The sequence below is a fragment of the Antedon mediterranea genome, chromosome 9, assembly GCF_964355755.1.
Source record: "Antedon mediterranea chromosome 9, ecAntMedi1.1, whole genome shotgun sequence".
NCBI lineage: Eukaryota > Metazoa > Echinodermata > Crinoidea > Comatulida > Antedonidae > Antedon > Antedon mediterranea.
In genome coordinates this window covers 24,776,587-24,799,182 of record NC_092678.1, presented here as the reverse complement: position 1 = coordinate 24,799,182, position 22,596 = coordinate 24,776,587, and the positions used below count along the sequence as shown (strand labels likewise).

Below are 22,596 nucleotides of genomic sequence, written 5' to 3'. Positions count from 1 at the left end.
ATTAAACATAAATAAAACTTCTCCAACAATAGGTACAAAAACAGCCACGAAAGGAGACATTCACAAAATTTTAACAATAATGCCAACTGAAGTTCCAAAACTTGAAGCAGCCACTAAATCAAAGGTTTCTGATACAGTTGAACCAGTTACTGAAGGTAGTGCCTTAGACGTAGAAACAGATGTACCTGATGAAGATTCAGTGTTTATTAACACATTTAAACCAACTTCAGTTCCTATCATAGAACATAAAGTTACAAAAGAATCTGATATTGACACTTTAACAGAACTTGCAAAAGAAGTTGTTACAACAGTAAATCCAGTAACACCAATGCAACAACCAGAAGAAGTACAGACTACTGCTGCTAAATTAATAGAACAGAAAACTAAAGTACCTTCAACAACTTTAAAACCAATAGCTGTTGATTTAACAACAAAAACATTTCACAAAACAGAACTTCTCACTGTTGATGATATTGTGTCTACGGCATTGCCAGTATCCGATAACGTATTTGTAGAAAACATTATATCTAAAACTACAGTGCCGACATTTGTGGAATTAAACATAAATAAAACTTCTCCAACAATAGGTAAAAAAACAGCCACGAAAGGAGACATTCACAAAATTTTAACAATAATGCCAACTGAAGTTCCAAAACTTGAAGCATCCACTAAATCAAAGGTTTCTGATACAGTTGAACCAGTTACTGAAGGTAGTGCCTTAGACGTAGAAACAGATGTACCTGATGAAGATTCAGTGTTTATTAACACATTTAAACCAACTTCAGTTCCTATCATAGAACATAAAGTTACAAAAGAATCTGATATTGACACTTTAACAGAACTTGCAAAAGAAGTTGTTACAACAGTAAATCCAGTAACACCAATGCAACAACCAGAAGAAGTACAGACTACTGCTGCTAAATTAATAGAACAGAAAACTAAAGTACCTTCAACAACTTTAAAACCAATAGCTGTTGATTTAACAACAAAAACATTTCACAAAACAGAACTTTTCACTGTTGATGATATTGTGTCTACGGCATTGCCAGTATCCGATAATGTATTTGTAGAAAACATTATATCTAAAACTAAAGTGCCGACATTTGTGGAATTAAACATAAATAAAACTTCTCCAACAATAGGTACAAAAACAGCCACGAAAGGAGACATTCACAAAATTTTAACAATAATGCCAACTGAAGTTCCAAAACTTGAAGCCTCCACTAAATCAAAGGTTTCTGATACAGTTGAACCAGTTACTGAAGGTAGTGCCTTAGACGTAGAAACAGATGTACCTGATGAAGATTCAGTGTTTATTAACACATTTAAACCAACTTCAGTTCCTATCATAGAACATAAAGTTACAAAAGAATCTGAAATTGACACTTTAACAGAACTTGCAAAAGAAGTTGTTACAACAGTAAATCCAGTAACACCAATGCAACAACCAGAAGAAGTACGAACTACTGCTGCTAAATTGGCAGAACAGAAAACAACAACTGTAAAACCTGTAGCTGTTGATTTAACAACAGAAACATTTGACAGAACAGAACTTCTCTATGTAGATGATTTTGCGTCTACGGCCATGCCAGTATCCGGTAAGGTATTTGCAGAAAACATTATATCTGAAACTAAAGCGCCGCCATTTGTGGAATTAAACATAAATCAAACATCTCCGACAATAAGTACAAAAACAGCTACGAAGGAAGACATTCACAAAATTATAACAAGTATGCCAACTGAAGTTCCAAAAGTTGAAGCCTCCACTGAATCAAAGGTTTCTGATACAGTTGAACCAGTTACTGAAGGTAGTGCCTTAGACGTAGAAACAGATGTACCTGATGAAGATTCATTGTTTATTAACACATTTAAACCAACTTCAGTTTCTATCGTAGAACAGAAAGTTACAAAAGAACCTGAAATTGACACTTCAACAGAACTTGCAAAAGAAGTTGTTACAACAGTAAATCTAGTAACACTAATGCAACAACCAGAAGAAGTACAGACTACTGCACCTAAATTGGCAGAACAGAAAACTAAAGTTCCTTCAATAACTTTAAGAGCTGTGGATTTATCAACAGAAAAAGTTGACAAAACAGAACAACTTCTCACTGTAGGTGATGTTGTGTCTACAATACTGCCTGTATCCGATAAGGTATTAGTAGAAGAAATACCTGAAACTAAAACACCAGTTGTGGAATTAAACATAAATAAAACGTCTCCGACAATAGGTACAAAAACAGCCACGAAAGGAGACATTTACAAAATTATAACAAGTATGCCAACTGAAGTTCCAAAAGTTGAAGCTTCCACTAAATCAAAGGTTTCTGATACAGTTGAACCAGTTACTGAAGGTAGTGCATTAGACACAGAAACAGATGTACCTGATGAAGATTCAGTGTTTATTAGCACATTTAAACCAACTTCAGTTCCTATCGTAGAAAAGAAAGTAACAAAAGAACCTGTAATTGACACTTCAACAGAACTTGCAAAAGAAGTTGTTACAACAGTAAATCAAGTAACACCAATGCAACAACCAGAAGAAGTACGAACTACTGCTGCTAAATTGACAGCACAGAAAACTGAAGTACCTTTAACAACTTTAAAACCAATAGCTGTTGATTTAACTACAGAAACATTTCACAAAACAAAACTTGTCACTGTTGAAGATATTGTGTCTACGGCATTGCCAGTATCCGATAAGGTATTTGTAGAAACAGATGTACCTGATGTGAAGAAAGATTCAAAACTTGATGAAATTGAAGAGATTACATCAACTGCAAAATCATTTGAGTTTTCACAAACCACTCCTGAAGGAATTAATGTACCATCAACCACTTCAAAATCAATTGCAGTTGATTCAACAACAGTCGTATCTCAAAAAATTGATGAAACACCTGAAAACATTAAATTAAATACTACGTCCCCAGTTTCTGCTAATGAATCAGTTGACGAAACTGGATCTGGAACTGAAATGCCAACAACAACAGCTGCCATAGTAGAGGATCAAACACCAAACGACATTGCTCAAATTGTAACTATTCAACCAACTGTTCCCATAGTTGTTGAAGCTTCTACCAAATCTAAAATTTCTGATGAAATGGGTTCTGGAGAGGTAGAAACCGATACACCCGATAAAGAAACTGGATTTATTAGCACATTTAAACCAACATCCATTCCTACCATAGAACAAAAAGTTACAAAGGAATCTATTCAAATCATTGATTCTACAAAAGAACATCCTAAAGATGCTAAATCTATTAAAGATGATACAATATCAGCTAAGGCAACTACACTAATCCTTGAAACAGTTTCTCAAACTGAAAAACCACTTGAGTTGCAGCCAACTACTCCTCATCATGTAGAGGTGGTTGATACTGAAATACAGCCAGTAACACCAATTCAACAGCCACAAGATGTACAGACTACTACAGCTAAGTCCACTGAAACTTCTGATGAGTTTACAGTAGCACAAAAGGTAACTGAAATTGCTTCTGGAGAGTTAGAGACCGATACACCTGATAAGGAACCAAGCTTTATTACCACATTTAAACTAACACCTACATTTGAGCAAAAAATTACTAAACAACCTGTTAAAGTTATTGATTTTACAAAAGAACACTCTAAAGGTGATAAAGCTTTAAAAGAAGATGCAATATCAGCTAAGGGAACTACACCAACATTTGACTCATATTCAACAACGATTGATGTTCAGGTAGAAAAGACTGCACAACCTCAAGACAGTATTAGTGAGAGCATTAAAGAAGAAAGTAAACCAATAGAACACACTACAGCAACAATTAAAGAAACGATGACCCCACTTGTTGAAATTATTGAAGGTGACGGGACGAAAGATTTAAAACTAGATGAAATTAAAGACATTACATCAACTGAAAAATCACTTCAGATTTCACCAACCACTCCTGAGGTTGTAGAGGAGATTCATGATGTTACCACTATGGAGCTAGTAACACCAGTACACCAGCCAGACGAATTTCAGTCTACTACTTCTAAACATATAGATGAAGGAATTAATGTACCATCAACCACTTCAAAACCAATTGAAGTCGGTTCAACAACTGTTGTATCGTTGCCAGTTTCTGCTAATGAATCAGTTGACGAAACTGGATCTGGAACTGAGATGCCTCTTTTTGAATCAGAAATGAGAACATTAAAACCATCACCTATTCCAAATGTAGAATTAGTTAAAACTGTAGATTCAACAACAACGGCTGCCATAGTAGAGGATCAAAAACCAAAAGACATTGCTCAATTTGTAACTATTCTACCAACTGAAGTTCCAATAGTTGTCGAAGCTTCCACTAAATCTAAAATTTCTGATGAAATGGGTTCTGGAGAGGTTGAAACCGTTACACCCGATAAAGAAACACGATTTATTAGCACATTTAAACCAACATCCATTCCTACCATAGAACAAAAAGCTACAAAGGAATCAATTCAAATCATTGATTCTACAAAAGAACATCCTAAAGATGCTAAATCTATTAAAGATGATACAATATCAGCTAAGGCAACTACACTAATCCTTGAAACAGTTTCTCAAACTGAAAAACCACTTGAGTTGCAGCCAACTACTCCTCATCATGTAGAGGTGGTTGATACTGAAATACAGCCAGTAACACCAATTCAACAGCCACAAGATGTACAGACTACTACAGCTAAGTCCACTGAAACTTCTGATGAGTTTACAGTAGCACAAAAGGTAACTGAAATTGCTTCTGGAGAGTTAGAGACCGATACACCTGATAAGGAACCAAGCTTTATTACCACATTTAAACTAACACCTACATTTGAGCAAAAAATTACTAAACAACCTGTTAAAGTTATTGATTTTACAAAAGAACACTCTAAAGGTGATAAAGCTTTAAAAGAAGATGCAATATCAGCTAAGGTAACTACACCAACATTTGACTCATATTCAACAACGGTTGATGTTCAGGTAGAAAAGACTGCACAACCTCAAGACAGTATTAGTGAGAGCATTAAAGAAGAAAGTAAACCAATAGAACACACTACAGCAACAATTAAAGAAACGATGACCCCACTTGTTGAAATTATTGAAGGTGACGGGACGAAAGATTTAAAACTAGATGAAATTAAAGACATTACATCAACTGAAAAATCACTTCAGATTTCACCAACCACTCCTGAGGTTGTAGAGGAGATTCATGATGTTACCACTATGGAGCTAGTAACACCAGTACACCAGCCAAACGAATTTCAGTCTACTACTTCTAAACATATAGATGAAGGAATTAATGTACCATCAACCACTTCAAAACCAATTGAAGTTGGTTCAACAACTGTTGTATCGTTGCCAGTTTCTGCTAATGAATCAGTTGACGAAACTGGATCTGGAACTGAGATGCCTCTTTTTGAATCAGAAATGAGAACATTAAAACCATCACCTATTCCAAATGTAGAATTAGTTAAAACTGTAGATTCAACAACAACGGCTGCCATAGTAGAGGATCAAAAACCAAAAGACATTGCTAAATTTGTAACTATTCTACCAACTGAAGTTCCAATAGTTGTCGAAGCTTCCACTAAATCTAAAATTTCTGATGAAATGGGTTCTGGAGAGGTAGAAACCGTTACACCCGATAAAGAAACAGGATTTATTAGCACATTTAAACCAACATCCATTCCTACCATAGAACAAAAAGTTACAAAGGAACCTATTCAAATCATTGATTCTACAAAAGAACTCCCAAAAGATGCTAAATCTATTAAAGATGATACAATATCAGCTAAGGCAACTACGCCAATCCTTGAAACAGTTTCTCAAACTGAAAAACCACTTGAGTTGCAGCCAACTACTCCTCATCATGTAGAGGTGGTTGATACTGAAATACAGCCAGTAACACCAATTCAAAGACCAGAAGATGTACAGATTACTACAGCTAAGTCAGTAGAAGAAACTTCTGATAAATTTACAGTAGCACAACGGGTGACTGAAATTGCTTCTGGAGAGTTAGAGACCAATGCACCTGATAAAGAACCAAGCTTCATTAGCACATTTAAATCAACATCTATTCCTACCGTTGAGCAAATAATTACTAAAGAACCTGTTAAAGTTATTGATTTTACAAAAGAACACTCTAAAGGTGATAAGGTAACTGTACCAACGTTTGACTCATATTCAACAAAGATTGATGTTCAGGTAGAAAAGACTGCACAACCTCAAGACAGTATTAGTGAAAGCATTAAAGAAGAAAGTAAACCAATGGAACACACTACAGCAACAATTAAAGAAACAATGACCCCACTTGTTGAAATTATTGAAGGTGAGGTGACGAAAGATTTAAAACTTGGTGAAATTAAAGATATTACATCAACTGAAAAATCGCTTGAGATTTCACCAACCACTTCTGAGGTTGTAAAGGAGATTCATGATGTTACAGCAATGCAGCTAGTAACACCAGTATACCAGCCAGACGAATTTCAGTCTACTACTTCTAAACATATAGATGAAGGAATTAATGTACCATCAACCACTTCAAAACCGATTGAAGTTGGTTCAACAACTGTTGTATCGTTGCCAGGTTCTGCTGATGAATCAGTAGACGAAACTGGATCTGGAACTGAGATGCCTCTTTTTGAATCAGAAATGAGAACATTAAAACCATCACCTATTCCAAATGTAGAATTAGTTAAAACTGTAGATTCAACAACAACGGCTGCCATAGTAGAGGATCAAAAACCAAAAGACATTGCTCAATTTGTAACTATTCTACCAACTGAAGTTCCAATAGTTGTCGAAGCTTCCACTAAATCTAAAATTTCTGATGAAATGGGTTCTGGAGAGGTTGAAACCGTTACACCCGATAAAGAAACACGATTTATTAGCACATTTAAACCAACATCCATTCCTACCATAGAACAAAAAGTTACAAAGGAACCTATTCAAATCATTGATTCTACAAAAGAACTCCCTAAAGATGCTAAATCTATTAAAGATGATACAAGATCAGCTAAGGCAACTACACCAATCCTTGAAACAGTTTCTCAAACTGAAAAACCACTTGAGTTGCAGCCAACTACTCCTCATCATGTAGAGGTGGTTGATACTGAAATACAGCCAGTAACACCAATTCAAAGACCAGAAGATGTACAGATTACTACAGCTAAGTCAGTAGAAGAAACTTATGATAAATTTACAGTAGCACAACGGGTGACTGAAATTGCTTCTGGAGAGTTAGAGACCGATGCACCTGATAAAGAACCAAGCTTCATTAGCACATTTAAATCAACATCTATTCCTACCGTCGAGCACATAATTACTAAAGAACCTGTTAAAGTTATTGATTTTACAAAAGAACACTCTAAAGGTGATAAGGTAACTGTACCAACGTTTGACTCATATTCAACAAAGATTGATGTTCAGGTAGAAAAGACTGCACAGCCTCAAGACAGTATTAGTGAGAGCATTAAAGAAGAAAGTAAACCAATGGAACACACTACAGCAACAGTTAAAGAAACGATGACCCCACTTGTTAAAGTTATTGAAGGTGATTTGACGAAAGATTCAAAACTAGATGAAATTAAAGATATTACATCAACTGCAAAATCGCTTAAGTTTTCACCAACCACTCCTAAGGTTGTAAAGGAGATTCATGATGTTACAACAATGCAGCTAGTAACACCAGTATACCAGCCAGACGAATTTCAGTCTACTACTTCTAAACATATAGATGAAGGAATTAATGTACCATCAACCACTTCAAAACCGATTGAAGTTGGTTCAACAACTGTTGTATCGTTGCCAGGTTCTGCTGATGAATCTGTTGACGAAACTGGATCTGGAACTGAGATGCCTCTTGTTGAATCAGAAATGAGAACATTAAAACCATCACCTATTCCAAATGTAGAATTAGTTGAAACCGTAGATTCAACAACAACAGCTGCCATAGTAGAGGATCAAACACCAAAAGACCCTGCTCAATTTGTAACTATTCTACCAACTCAAGTTCCAATAGTTGTCGAAGCTTCCACCAAATCTAAAATTTCTGATGAAATGGGTTCTGGAGAGGTAGAAACTGATACACCCGATAAAGAAACGGGATTTATTAGCACATTTAAACCAACATCCATTCCTACCATAGAACAAAAATTTACAAAGGAATCAATTCAAATCATTGATTCTACAAAAGAACATCCTAAAGATGCTAAATCTATTAAAGATGATACAATATCATCTAAGGCAACTACACCAATCCTTGAAACAGTTTCTCAGACTGAAAAACCACTTGAGTTGCAGTCAACTACTCCTCATCATGTAGAGGTGGTTGATACTGAAATACAGCCAGTAACACCAATTCAACAGCCACAAGATGTACAGACTACTACAGCTAAGTCCACTGAAACTTCTGATGAGTTTACAGTAGCACAAAAGGTAACTGAAATTGCTTCTGGAGAGTTAGAGACCGATACACCTGATAAGGAACCAAGCTTTATTAGCACATTTAAACCAACACCTACCTTTGAGCAAAAAATTACTAAACAACCTGTTAAAGTTATTGATTTTACAAAAGAAAACTCTAAAGGTGATAAAGCTTTAAAAGAAGATACAATATCAGCTAAGGTAACTACACCAACAATTGGCTCATATTCAACAACGATTGATGTTCAGGGAGAAAAGACTGCACAACCTCAAGACAGTATTAGTGAGAGCATTAAAGAAGAAAGTAAACAAATAGAACACACTACAGCAACAATTAAAGAAACAATTGAAATTATTGAAGGTGAGGTGACGAAAGATTTAAAACTTGGTGAAATTAAAGATATTACATCAACTGCAAAATCGCTTAAGTTTTCACCAACCACTCCTAAGGTTGTAAAGGAGATTCATGATTTTACAACAATGCAGCTAGTAACACCAGTATACCAGCCAGACGAATTTCAGTCTACTACTTCTAAACATATAGATGAAGGAATTAATGTACCATCAACCACTTCAAAACCGATTGAAGTTGGTTCAACAACTGTTGTATCGTTGCCAGGTTCTGCTGATGAATCTGTTGACGAAACTGGATCTGGAACTGAGGTGCCTCTTGTTGAATCAGAAATGAGAACATTAAAACCATCACCTATTCCAAATGTAGAATTCGTTGAAACCGTAGATTCAACAACAACAGCTGCCATAGTAGAGGATCAAACACCAAAAGACATTGCTCAATTTGTAACTATTCTACCAACTGAAGTTCCAATAGTTGTCGAAGCTTCCACCAAATCTAAAATTTCTGATGAAATGGGTTCTGGAGAGGTAGAAACTGATACACCCGATAAAGAAACGGGATTTATTAGCACATTTAAACCAACATCCATTCCTACCATAGAACAAAAAGTTACAAAGGAATCAATTCAAATCATTGATTCTACAAAAGAACATCCTAAAGATGCTAAATCTATTAAAGATGATACAATATCATCTAAGGCAACTACACCAATCCTTGAAACAGTTTCTCAGACTGAAAAACCACTTGAGTTGCAGCCAACTACTCCTCATCATGTAGAGGTGGTTGATACTGAAATACAGCCAGTAACACCAATTCAAAGACCAGAAGATGTACAGATTACTACAGCTAAGTCAGTAGAAGAAACTTCTGATAAATTTACAGTAGCACAACAGGTGACTGAAATTGCTTCTGGAGAGTTAGAGACCGGTACACCTGATAAGCAACCAAGCTTTATTAGCACATTTAAACCAACATCTATTCCTACCGTCGAGCAAATAATTACTAAAGAACCTGTTAAAGTTATTGATTTTACAAAAGAACACTCTACAGGTGATAAGGCATTAAAAGAAGATGCAATATCAGCTAGGGTAACTGCACCAACATTTGACTCATATTCAACAAAGATTGATGTTCAGGTAGAAAAGAGTGCACAACCTCAAGACAGTATTAGTGAGAGCATTAAAGAAGAAGGTAAATCAATGGAAGACACTACAGGAACAATTAAAGAAACAATGAAAAAAAGTACCCCACTTGTTGAAATTATTGAAGGTGAGGTGACGAAAGATTCAAAACTAGATGAAATTAAAGACATTACATCAACTGAAAAATCACTTCAGATTTCACCAACCACTCCTGACGTTGTAGAGGAGATTCATGATGTTACCACTATGGAGCTAGTAACACCAGTACACCAGCCAGACGAATTTCAGTCTACTACTTCTAAACATATAGATGAAGGAATTAATGTACCATCAACCACTTCAAAACCAATTGAAGTTGGTTCAACAACTGTTGTATCGTTGCCAGTTTCTGCTGATGAATCAGTTGACGAAACTGGATCTGGAACTGAGATGCCTCTTGTTGAATCAGAAATGAGAACATTAAAACCATCACCTATTCCAAATGTAGAATTAGTTAAAACTGTAGATTCAACAACAACGGCTGCCATAGTAGAGGATCAAAAACCAAAAGACATTGCTCAATTTGTAACTATTCTACCAACTGAAGTTCCAATAGTTGTCGAAGCTTCCACTAAATCTAAAATTTCTGATGAAATGGGTTCTGGAGAGGTAGAAACCGTTACACCCGATAAGGAAACAGGATTTATTAGCACATTTAAACAAACATCCATTCCTACCATAGAACAAAAAGTTACAAAGGAATCTATTCAAATCATTGATTCTACAAAAGAACTCCCTAAAGATGCTAAATCTATTAAAGATGATACAATATCAGCTAAGGCAACTACACCAATCCTTGAAACAGTTTCTCAAACTGAAAAACCACTTGAGTTGCAGCCAACTACTCCTCATCATTTAGAGGTGGTTGATACTGAAATACAGCCAGTAACACCAATTCAAAGACCAGAAGATGTACAGATTACTACAGCTAAGTCAGTAGAAGAAACTTCTGATAAATTTACAGTAGCACAACAGGTGACTGAAATTTCTTCTGGAGAGTTAGAGACCGATGCACCTGATAAAGAACCAAGCTTCATTAACACATTTAAATCAACACCTACCTTTGAGCAAAAAATTACTAAAGAACCTGTTAAAGTTATTGATTTTACAAAAGAACACTCTAAAGGTGATAAAGCTTTAAAAGAAGATGCAATATCAGCTAAGGTAACTACACCAACATTTGACTCATTTTCAACAAAGATTGATGTTCAGGAAGAAAAGACTGCACGACCTCAAGACAGTATTAGTGAGAGCATTAAAGAAGAAAGTAAACCAATGGAACACACTACAGCAACAATTAAAGAAACGATGACTCCACTTGTTAAAATTATTGAAGGTGATTTGACGAAAGATTCAAAACTAGATGAAATTAAAGATATTACATCAACTGCAAAATCGCTTAAGTTTTCACCAACCACTCCTAAGGTTGTAAAGGAGATTCATGATGTTACAACAATGCAGCTAGTAACACCAGTATACCAGCCAGACGAATTTCAGTCTACTACTTCTAAACATATAGATGAAGGAATTAATGTACCATCAACCACTTCAAAACCGATTGAAGTTGGTTCAACAACTGTTGTATCGTTGCCAGGTTCTGCTGATGAATCTGTTGACGAAACTGGATCTGGAACTGAGATGCCTCTTGTTGAATCAGAAATGAGAACATTAAAACCATCACCTATTCCAAATGTAGAATTAGTTGAAACCGTAGATTCAACAACAACAGCTGCCATAGTAGAGGATCAAACACCAAAAGACATTGCTCAATTTGTAACTATTCTACCAACTGAAGTTCCAATAGTTGTCGAAGCTTCCACCAAATCTAAAATTTCTGATGAAATGGGTTCTGGAGAGGTAGAAACTGATACACCCGATAAAGAAACGGGATTTATTAGCACATTTAAACCAACATCCATTCCTACCATAGAACAAAAAGTTACAAAGGAATCAATTCAAATCATTGATTCTACAAAAGAACATCCTAAAGATGCTAAATCTATTAAAGATGATACAATATCAGCTAAGGCAACTACACCAATCCATGAAACAGTTTCTCAAACTGAAAAACCACTTGAGTTGCAGCCAACTACTCCTCATCATGCAGAGGTGGTTGATACTGAAATACAGCCAGTAACACCAATTCAACAGCCACAAGATGTACAGACTACTACAGCTAAGTCCACTGAAACTTCTGATGAGTTTACAGTAGCACAAAAGGAAACTGAAATTGCTTCTGGAGAGTTAGAGACCGATACACCTGATAAGGAACCAAGCTTTATTAGCACATTTAAACCAACACCTACCTTTGAGCAAAAAATTACTAAACTACCTGTTAAAGTTATTGATTTTACAAAAGAACACTCTAAAGGTGATAAAGCTTTAAAAGAAGATGCAATATCAGCTAAGGTAACTACACCAACATTTGACTCATATTCAACAAAGATTGATGTTCAGGTAGAAAAGACTGCACAACCTCAAGACAGTATTAGTGAGAGCATTAAAGAAGAAAGTAAATCAATGGAACACACTACAGGAACAATTAAAGAAACGATGACGCCACTTGTTGAAATTATTGAAGGTGAGGGGACGAAAGATTTAAAACTTGGTGAAATTAAAGATATTACATCAACTGCAAAATCGCTTGAGTTTTCACCAACGACTTCTGAGGTTGTAGAGGAGATTCATGATGTTACAGCAATGCAGCTAGTAACACCAGTACACCAGCCAGACGAATTTCAGTCTACTACTTCTAAACATATAGATGAAGGAATTAATGTACCATCAACCACTTCAAAACCGATTGAAGTTGGTTCAACAACAGTTGCATCGTTGCCAGTTTCTGCTGATGAATCAGTTGATGAAACTGGATCTGGAACTGATATGCCACTTGTTGAATTAGAAATGAGAACATTAAAACCATCACCTTTTCCAAATGTAGAATTAGTTGGAACTGTAGATTCAACAACAACAGCTGTCATAGTAGAGGATCAAACACCAAACGACATTGCTCAAATTTTAACTATTCAACCAACTGAAGTTCCAATAGTTGTTGAAGCTTCTACCAAATCTAAATTTTCTGATGAAATGGGTTCTGGAGAGCTAGAAACCGATACACCCGATAGAGAAACTGGATTGATTAGCACATTTAAACCAACATCCATTCCTACCATAGAACAAAAGGTTACAAAGGAATCTATTCAAATTATTGATTCTACAAAAGAACATCCTAAAGATGATAAATCTATTAAAGATGATACAATATCAGCTAAGGCAACTACACCAATCCTTGAAACAGTTTCTCAAACTGAAAAACCACTTGAGTTGCAATCAACTACTCCTCATCATGTAGAGGTGGTTGATACTGAAATACAGCCAGTAACACCAATTCAACAGCCAGAAGATGTACAGATTACTACAGCTAAATCAGTAGAAAAAACTTCTGATAAATTTACAGTAGCACAACAGGTGACTGAAATTGCTTCTGGAGAGTTAAAGACAGATACACCTGATAAAGAACCAAGCTTTATTAGCACATTTAAACCAACATCTATTCCTACCGTCGAGCAAATAATTACTAAAGAACCTGTTAAAGTTATTGATTTTACAAAAGAACACTCTAAAGGTGATAAGGCATTAAAAGAAGATGCAATATCAGCTAAGGTAACTACACCAACAATTGGCTCATATTCAACGATTGATGCTCTGGGAGAAAAGACTGCACAACCTCAAGACCGTATTAGTGAGAGCATTAAAGAAGAAAGTAAACTAATAAAATACACTACAGCAACAATTAAAGAAACGATGACCCCACTTGTTGAAATTATTGAAGGTGAGGTGACGAAAGATTCAAAACTAGATGAAATTAAAGATATTACATCAACTGCAAAATCGCTTGAGTTTTCACCAACCACTCCTGAGGTTGTAGAGGAGATTCATGATGTTACAACAATGCAGCTAGTAACACCAGTACACCAGCCAGACGAATTTCAGTCTACTACTTCTAAACATATAGATGAAGGAATTAATGTACCATCAACCACTTCAAAACCGATTGAAGTTGGTTCAACAACAGTTGCATCGTTGCCAGTTTCTGCTGATGAATCAGTTGATGAAACTGGATCTGGAACTGATATGCCACTTGTTGAATTAGAAATGAGAACATTAAAACCATCACCTTTTCCAAATGTAGAATTAGTTGGAACTGTAGATTCAACAACAACAGCTGTCATAGTAGAGGATCAAACACCAAACGACATTGCTCAAATTTTAACTATTCAACCAACTGAAGTTCCAATAGTTGTTGAAGCTTCCACCAAATCTAAATTTTCTGATGAAATGGGTTCTGGAGAGCTAGAAACCGATACACCCGATAGAGAAACTGGATTGATTAGCACATTTAAACCAACATCCATTCCTACCATAGAACAAAAGGTTACAAAGGAATCTATTCAAATTATTGATTCTACAAAAGAACATCCTAAAGATGATAAATCTATTAAAGATGATACAATATCAGCTAAGGCAACTACACCAATCCTTGAAACAGTTTCTCAAACTGAAAAACCACTTGAGTTGCAATCAACTACTCCTCATCATGTAGAGGTGGTTGATACTGAAATACAGCCAGTAACACCAATTCAACAGCCAGAAGATGTACAGATTACTACAGCTAAATCAGTAGAAAAAACTTCTGATAAATTTACAGTAGCACAACAGGTGACTGAAATTGCTTCTGGAGAGTTAGAGACCGATGCACCTGATAAAGAACCAAGCTTTATTAGCACATTTAAACCAACATCTATTCCTACCGTCGAGCAAATAATTACTAAAGAACCTGTTAAAGTTATTGATTTTACAAAAGAACACTCTAAAGGTGATAAGGCATTAAAAGAAGATGCAATATCAGCTAAGGTAACTACACCAACAATTGGCTCATATTCAACGATTGATGCTCTGGGAGAAAAGACTGCACAACCTCAAGACCGTATTAGTGAGAGCATTAAAGAAGAAAGTAAACTAATAAATTACACTACAGCAACAATTAAAGAAACGATGACCCCACTTGTTGAAATTATTGAAGGTGAGGTGACGAAAGATTCAAAACTAGATGAAATTAAAGATATTACATCAACTGCAAAATCGCTTGAGTTTTCACCAACCACTCCTGAGGTTGTAGAGGAGATTCATGATGTTACAACAATGCAGCTAGTAACACCAGTACACCAGCCAGACGAATTTCAGTCTACTACTTCTAAACATATAGATGAAGGAATGAATGTACCATCAACCACTTCAAAACCAATTGAAGTTGGTTCAACAACAGTTGTATTGTTGCCAGTTTCTGCTGATGAATCAGTTGATGAAACTGGATCTGGAACTGATATGCCTCTTGTTGAATCAGAAATGAGAACATTAAAACCATCACCTATTCCAAATGTAGAATTAGTTGAAACTGTAGATTTAAAAACAACAGCTGCCATAGTAGAGGATCAAACACCAAACGACATTGCTCAAATTTTAACTATTCAACCAACTGAAGTTCCAATAGTTGTTGAAGCTTCCACCAAATCTAAAATTTCTGATGAAATGGGTTCGGGAGAGGTAGAAACCGATACACCCGATAAAGAAACTGGATTTATTAGCACATTTAAACCAACATCCATTCCTACCATAGAACAAAAAGTTACAAAGGAATCTATTCAAATCATTGATTCTACAAAAGAACATCCTAAAGATGATAAATCTATTAAAGATGATACAATATCATCTAAGGCAACTACACCAATCCATGAAACAGTTTCTCAAACTGAAAAGCCACTTGAGTTGCAGCCAACTACTCCTCATCATGTAGAGGTGGTTGATACTGAAATACAGCCAGTAACACTAATTCAACAGCCAGAAGATGTACAGATTACTACAGCTAAATTAGTAGAAAAAACTTCTGATAAATTTACAGTAGCACAACAGGTGACTGAAATTGCTTCTGGAGAGTTAGAGACAGATACACCTGATAAAGAACCAAGCTTCATTAGCACATTTCAACCAACACCTATTCCTACCGTCGAACGAATAATTACTAAAGAACCTATTAAAGTTATTGATTTTACAAAACAACACCCTAAAGATGATAAAGCTATAAAAGAAGATGCAATATCAGCTAAGGTAACTGTACCAACGTTTGACTCATATTCAACAAAGATTGATGTTCAGGGAGAAAAGAGTGCACAACCTCAAGACAGTATTAGTGAGAGCATTAAAGAAGAAAGTAAACCAATAGAACACACTACAGCAACAATTAAAGAAACGATGACGCCACTTGTTGAAATTATTGAAGGTGAGGTGACGAAAGATTTAAAACTAGGTGAAAATAAAGATATTACATCAACTGCAAAATCGCTTAAGTTATCACCAACCACTCCTAAGGTTGTAGAGGAGATTTATGATGTTACAACAATGCAGCTAGTAACACCAGTACACCAGCCAGACAAATTTCAGTCTACTACTTCTAAACATATAGATGAAGGAATTAATGTACCATCAACCTCTTCAAAACCAATTGCAGTTGGTTCAATCACAGTTGTACCGTTGCCAGTTTCTGCTGATGAATCAGTTGACGAAACTGGATCTGGAACTGAGATGCCACTTGTTGAATCAGAAATGAGAACATTAAAACCATTACCTATTCCAAGTGTAGAATTAGTTGAAAGTGTAGATTCAACAACAGCTACCATAGTAGAGGATCAAACACCAAACGACATTGCTCATTTTGTAACTACTCTACCAACTGAAGTTCCAATAGTTGTCGAAGCTTCCACCAAATCTAAAATTTCTGATGAAAAGGGTTCTGGAGAGGTAGAAACCGATACACCCGATAAAGAAACTGGATTTATTAGCACTTTTAAACCAACATCTATTCCTACCATAGAACAAAAAGTTACAAAGGAATCAATTCAAATCATTGATTCTACAAAAGAACATCCTAAAGATGATAAATCTATTACAGATGATACAATATCAGCTAAGGCAACTACACCAATCCTTGAAACAGTTTCTCAGACTGAAAAACCAATTGAGTTGCAGCCAACTACTCCTCATCATGTAGAGGTGGTTGATACTGAAATACAGCCAGTAACACCAATTCAACAGCCAGAAGATGTACAGATTACTACAGCTAAATTAGTAGAAAAAACTTCTGATAAATTTACAGTAGCACAACAGGTGACTGAAATTGCTTCTGGAGAGTTAGAGACAGATGCAATATCAGCTAAGGTAACTGCACCAACCTTTGACTCATATTCAACAACGATTGGTGTTCAGGTACAAAAGACTGCACAACCTCAAGACAGTATTAGTGAGAGCATTAAAGAAGAAAGTAAATCAGTAGGACACACTACAGCAACAATTAAAGAAACTATGACCCCACTGGTTGAAATTATTGAAGCTAATTGGAATGATTCAAAACTTGACGAAATTAAAGATATCATGACAACTGCAAAATCGCTTGAGTTTTCACCAACCACTTCTAAGGTTGTAGAGGAGATTCAAGATGTTACAACAATGCAGCTAGTAACACCAGTACACCAGCCAGACAAATTTCAGTCTACTACTTCTAAACATATAGATGAAGGAATTAATGTACCAACCACTTCAAAACCAATTGCAGTTGAATTATTAACAGTTGTATCGTTGCCAGTTTCTGCTGATGAATCAGTTGACGAAACTGGATCTGGAACTGAGATGCCACTTGTTGAATCAGAAATTAGAACATTAAAACCATTACCTATTCCAAGTGTAGAATTAGTTGGAACTGTAGATTCAACAACAGCTGCCATAGTAGAGGATCAAACACCAAACGACATTGCTCATTTTGTAACTACTCTACCAACTGAAGTTCCAGTAGTTGTCGAAGCTTCCTCCAAATCTAAAATTTCTGATGAACTTCCAAAAGAACATGTAACTGAAATGGGTTCTGGAGAGGTAGAAACCGATTCTACAAAAGAACATCCTAAAGATTCTAAATCTATTAAATATAATACAATGTCACTTAAGGCAACTACACCAATATCTGAAACAGTTTCTCATACTGAAAAACCACTTGAGTTGCAGCCAACTACTCCTCGTCATGTGGAGGGGATTGATACAGAGATACAGCCAGTGACAATTGAACAGCCAGGTGATGTACAGACAGCTAAATTAGTAGAAGAATCTATTGCAGGTATGACCTCCTCACAATCAAGAACTCATGAAAATGTTGAAAAAAGTGTAACAGGTATGCGACCAGAAGTTCATATTGCAGTCGAAGCTACTACTACCAAATTGACAGTTTCAGATAAGGTAGCAATAGACAAAATTCGACCAGGAACTGAAGTGCCACTTCTTGAATCAGAAGATGTACTGACTACTATTGATAAGTCAATAGATGAAGGAAATAATGTATTATCTTCAACATCTTCTGCAGTACATTCAACACCACCTGCAACGACTATGCAACCGGACATTGAAACATCTCCTACATCATTGCTGGTTTCTGAAAAGATATCAGTCGTAGAAATTGTCAAAGTTGGATCTGGGTTGGAGGAGCCACTTCAATTTGAAACATCATCACCGTTACCAGAATCATACATTTTTACAACAATTAGAATGAATGAAGATTTATATCAAGGTGATGTACAAACCCCATCACAAGACCTAAGAAAATCTGATGTCACCACTTTACCTGTTGACACATCTAGACATTCCAAAGTGACAGAAGAAATCTTGATACATAAGTTAGGTGAATCATCATCATCTTTAACCAAATCAGAAACTTCACCACCAGGTGTGATTGGAGGAATAAAAACACCAACTTTGAAATCTATTTTATTGAAACATGTTACAGCTATGCTAACTGTGAAGCCCACGGAATCAGAATCTTCGCAGTATGAAACAAAATCAGAATCCTCAGGTATGTAATTTAGAATTGAGCAATCTTTTTTTGCATTTTATATAATATCGTTTTGTTAATAATAATCTAAGAAAGTCTTTTAACAATTCTATTTCAAATTAATCTTGGTTCATACAATTGAATCACACTACAGTTGACAATATTTATCAAGTTTAAAGAAAATAATAATTTACTGTTTATTGCCATGCAACGACTAAAATAAACTCAACTCATTATGGCAAATTTGTTTTTTCAGGTCACCATATAATCACTCCTGAACCTGGAGAATCATTAGACGGAACTATTCGAGTGACAAATATACCTACTAAAACGAAATCAACAAACACGGAAGGAGTGGAAATTGCAACAAATCCAACTATTTCAGCTTTTGAGGCAAAGATGTCAAAATTAGGATCATTAACAACTGCTATTAGAAATTTGAATTTGATGGTGACTGAAGAGGAATCCACTACTGCTGTTGAAGGTACATTTTAAACTCACTTTAGTAATATTTTTGAAAAACCTGTCTTCTATCCCAAAACGAAAATATTTTCTTTTTGCTCAGTAAATTATTTTTTGGCAATTTAAACAAGAATCATTAAATAATATATACAGATTATCTTTATTTTGTAAATTTTTCTGTAATAAATCATGCATTAAACTTATTTATTTTTTCTCTGAAGGATGTTTTGATAAATGTAGTATGCTATATGAGCCTGTTTGTGGTACAGATGACCACACATATCCCAACCAATGTACCTTAGATGGAATGGCTTGTCAGTTTCCTGGTTATAAGCTAGATATACAGTATACCGGTCCTTGTATAGACTACCCTGACCACCATCCTCGTGATCTTACCACAGGCTCTGGTATGGGATCACTCATTGTTGAAATTATAGGTAAGTTGTGTTAAAATTACTTTCTATTTTTTATTATTTTTTATTTGGTCCAATATAAAAAAATACATCAGAAATTCCTCTTATATACACTACAGAGATAATAAGAAATATGCATATAAAATACAAATCTATATAAAATCACATATAAAATTATCAGTATCAATAATATCTACGATCCAGGTGTTCTCTTTATGAGTTAGCGTAGGAGAAATTTGTTATAGGTGACAATAGATTGTGGGACAAGTGACTTAATTTATTCAATTAATGTTCGTATGCATTTGTTTCTCTGATCTATAAGACTCGGCTGGTTGTGTTAGGTCTTTTTCACTTATTGTGAACCACAGATTCATAGTACCTGTTTTTATAAATTTACAGATTTGACAGACTGTCATCGTATTTGTAAAGATATAAAACCGGTTTGTGGCAGCGATCATGCTACTTACCTCTCAGAATGTGCATTAAAGAAGTATGCATGCATGGACGACAAAAATGATCTTACAAAACTCTATGATGGCGAATGTATACATGAACTGACAAGACTTGGTAAGTAATTAGTATGTATTAATTAACATCATCTCAGCTCATTAAGGATGGTTGAAAGAGTTATAATAGCCAATGACAATATGATCAGATCATCTCAGAATGCGTCTGATATATGTACCGTTATTATATCCCATATTTGAGTATAATGCTTGGGTATAATCCCACCAGGTTATTCAGGCTAAATTCGGATAGAAGACTTTGGTAAATTCATTGTTAATCCAAGTATTATTACCACCCCCTCATTTTGACTATACTCTCTCATTTGGTACTATCAACATAGATAATGCCTATTCTACAGAAGAAGGTTAGCATATCAACCAAAACGTTGAGGCATTCTCAACTATACTTTATACTTCCTTTTGGAATCACATAGTGAACCTAATATTCGCCATTTACAAATGAAGACATTTTTTATGAACTAAATAATTTAAAATTGTTTTGTTTCAGTTGATGGGGAAGGTCGTTGTGACCAAGTTTTATGTCCCGGAATTTATTCCCCTGTTTGTGCAAATGATGGAACTACATTCGCCAACGATTGTGATCTGATATTCGCTAAATTCTGTCTTGGAATGGAGGATATCAAGAAGGTTTATCATGGTACTTGTTGAGGGACCTTTGTGATATCAACATGATATCAACATCAACATGTTATCAACATAATATCAACAACGTGATGTAGGCGAGTGTTAAGTAGAGACTTTTCTAACAAAGTATGAAATGAACTACGTTCTGATTGGAATGTGATAAATGGCAATATAGTATTTTGCATTTTTTTTTGTATTTGCTGAAGATAATGTAAAGAAAAGAGCAACGAAAGCAAAATGGTTTTAAAATATATTTTTAAAGTTTAAAAATGAGAAGCAAATCAAACTTTTGAAGCAATATTTTACGTCTTGCAATTGGAAACAAATAATAAAAGGATTTTATGTACGGACAGGTATTAAGAATAATGCAACTATTAATGTAAACGTAAATCAAAAGTCAATGTTCAATTTACATTGACCTTTGATCCAGAATGTTTAAAGGTACTTAGGCATATCAAATTGTACAAGGAATGTTGGATTTGAATGGCATTGTAACTTGGTGCACACCTTCCAAACCAAGGTACTGTGTTCAATCCCAACCACATTCCATCTGATTGTCAGCTTTCCTTAAGAATGTCGGCAATCTCATTTAGGTTTCTTGATAAATTTATTTATATTGTTCTTAGAGTAGACAGATCACAAAGTAGTGATTTGTTTACTCTATAAATCTTTTATTTTATTGAATGAATAGATTATATACATGGAATGTTTTTTGTCCATGGTATATAGAAATGCTTTTCTAAGTATTGTTAGAATTATATTATGCTGTGAAGAATGTAGCAACCTTGGTTTTAGCCATTCGTAAATTTTATTTATTTTTAATGTGCATGGAGATAATCATCTTTCATCAGATTAAATGAAATATTTTTAGTATTTAAACTTGTAATAATTATGTGTACTAACGTTTTTATATTTATTTATTTCACCCTGTTTGTAATATTTTATGTGCTATTATAACAATATTTATAATAGTGTAATTTTTTTAGGCCCATAGCCACACAGTGCTAAATAGTCACTGTCTATTCTAGAGTAATAAAGGTAACTTGGTAGAAGACAACTCACTAAATTATATTTTTGTAATTTTATGTGAAAGGTTAAATCATATTAATCATTTTTAAAAGACAGTAATATGGGATCTAACGCCACTTTCTTTCATTTTAGTGGCCTTGTTGCAGTATTAATAATAAATACTAGAAACTATTAAAATGGTCATTGTTATGTTATAGGAACTAGAATATTGGTAAATAATAAATAATAAAATGTATCTAAAACATTGTTGTAGAATGCCAAAGTTGCATCTGTATATACACGTATGGGAAGGGAATTCTAACATTAGGATACGATTCGCCAGGAAGCAATTGTTCCCCTTCGCTGATTGGTGTAAAGTTCGCTCTATAGTTCCTAATGGGGGCGGCAAAGATTAAATGGCGCCACCAACGTTGGGATCTTTGCTGGCGGTGTAAAGTTTTTAGTTGTAATTTATACTAGTATAATGTAATACATATTCCGTTATTGTATTACAATTTAAGTGCAAAACAACTCGTATTTAATGTATTGCATCGTTAAATTGCAGTAGGATTAATAATAATTATAATGATGCATCATGTGTGTATGTATTTTGTGTTTTTTTTTATTTATAAATGTATGTAATTTAAATCTAATAAATGGGATAATTTTACTTACTGATTGTTGTGTACACTTTGT

At 34.9% G+C, this 22,596-nt stretch overlaps 1 protein-coding gene across 1 annotated transcript; it reads left to right on the top strand.

Annotated features, from left to right (window-relative positions):
* The first annotated feature begins 1,189 nt into the window (after nt 1-1,189).
* LOC140058352 (uncharacterized) lies at nt 1,190-22,578 on the top strand. The gene is made up of 5 exons (XM_072103915.1): nt 1,190-18,887; nt 19,123-19,350; nt 19,550-19,765; nt 20,141-20,308; nt 20,756-22,578. The coding sequence occupies exons 1-5, from the start codon at nt 1,190-1,192 to the stop codon at nt 20,914-20,916; spliced, it is 18,471 nt and encodes a 6,156-aa protein (XP_071960016.1). The 3' UTR covers nt 20,917-22,578.
* Nucleotides 22,579-22,596: the final 18 nt, after the last annotated feature.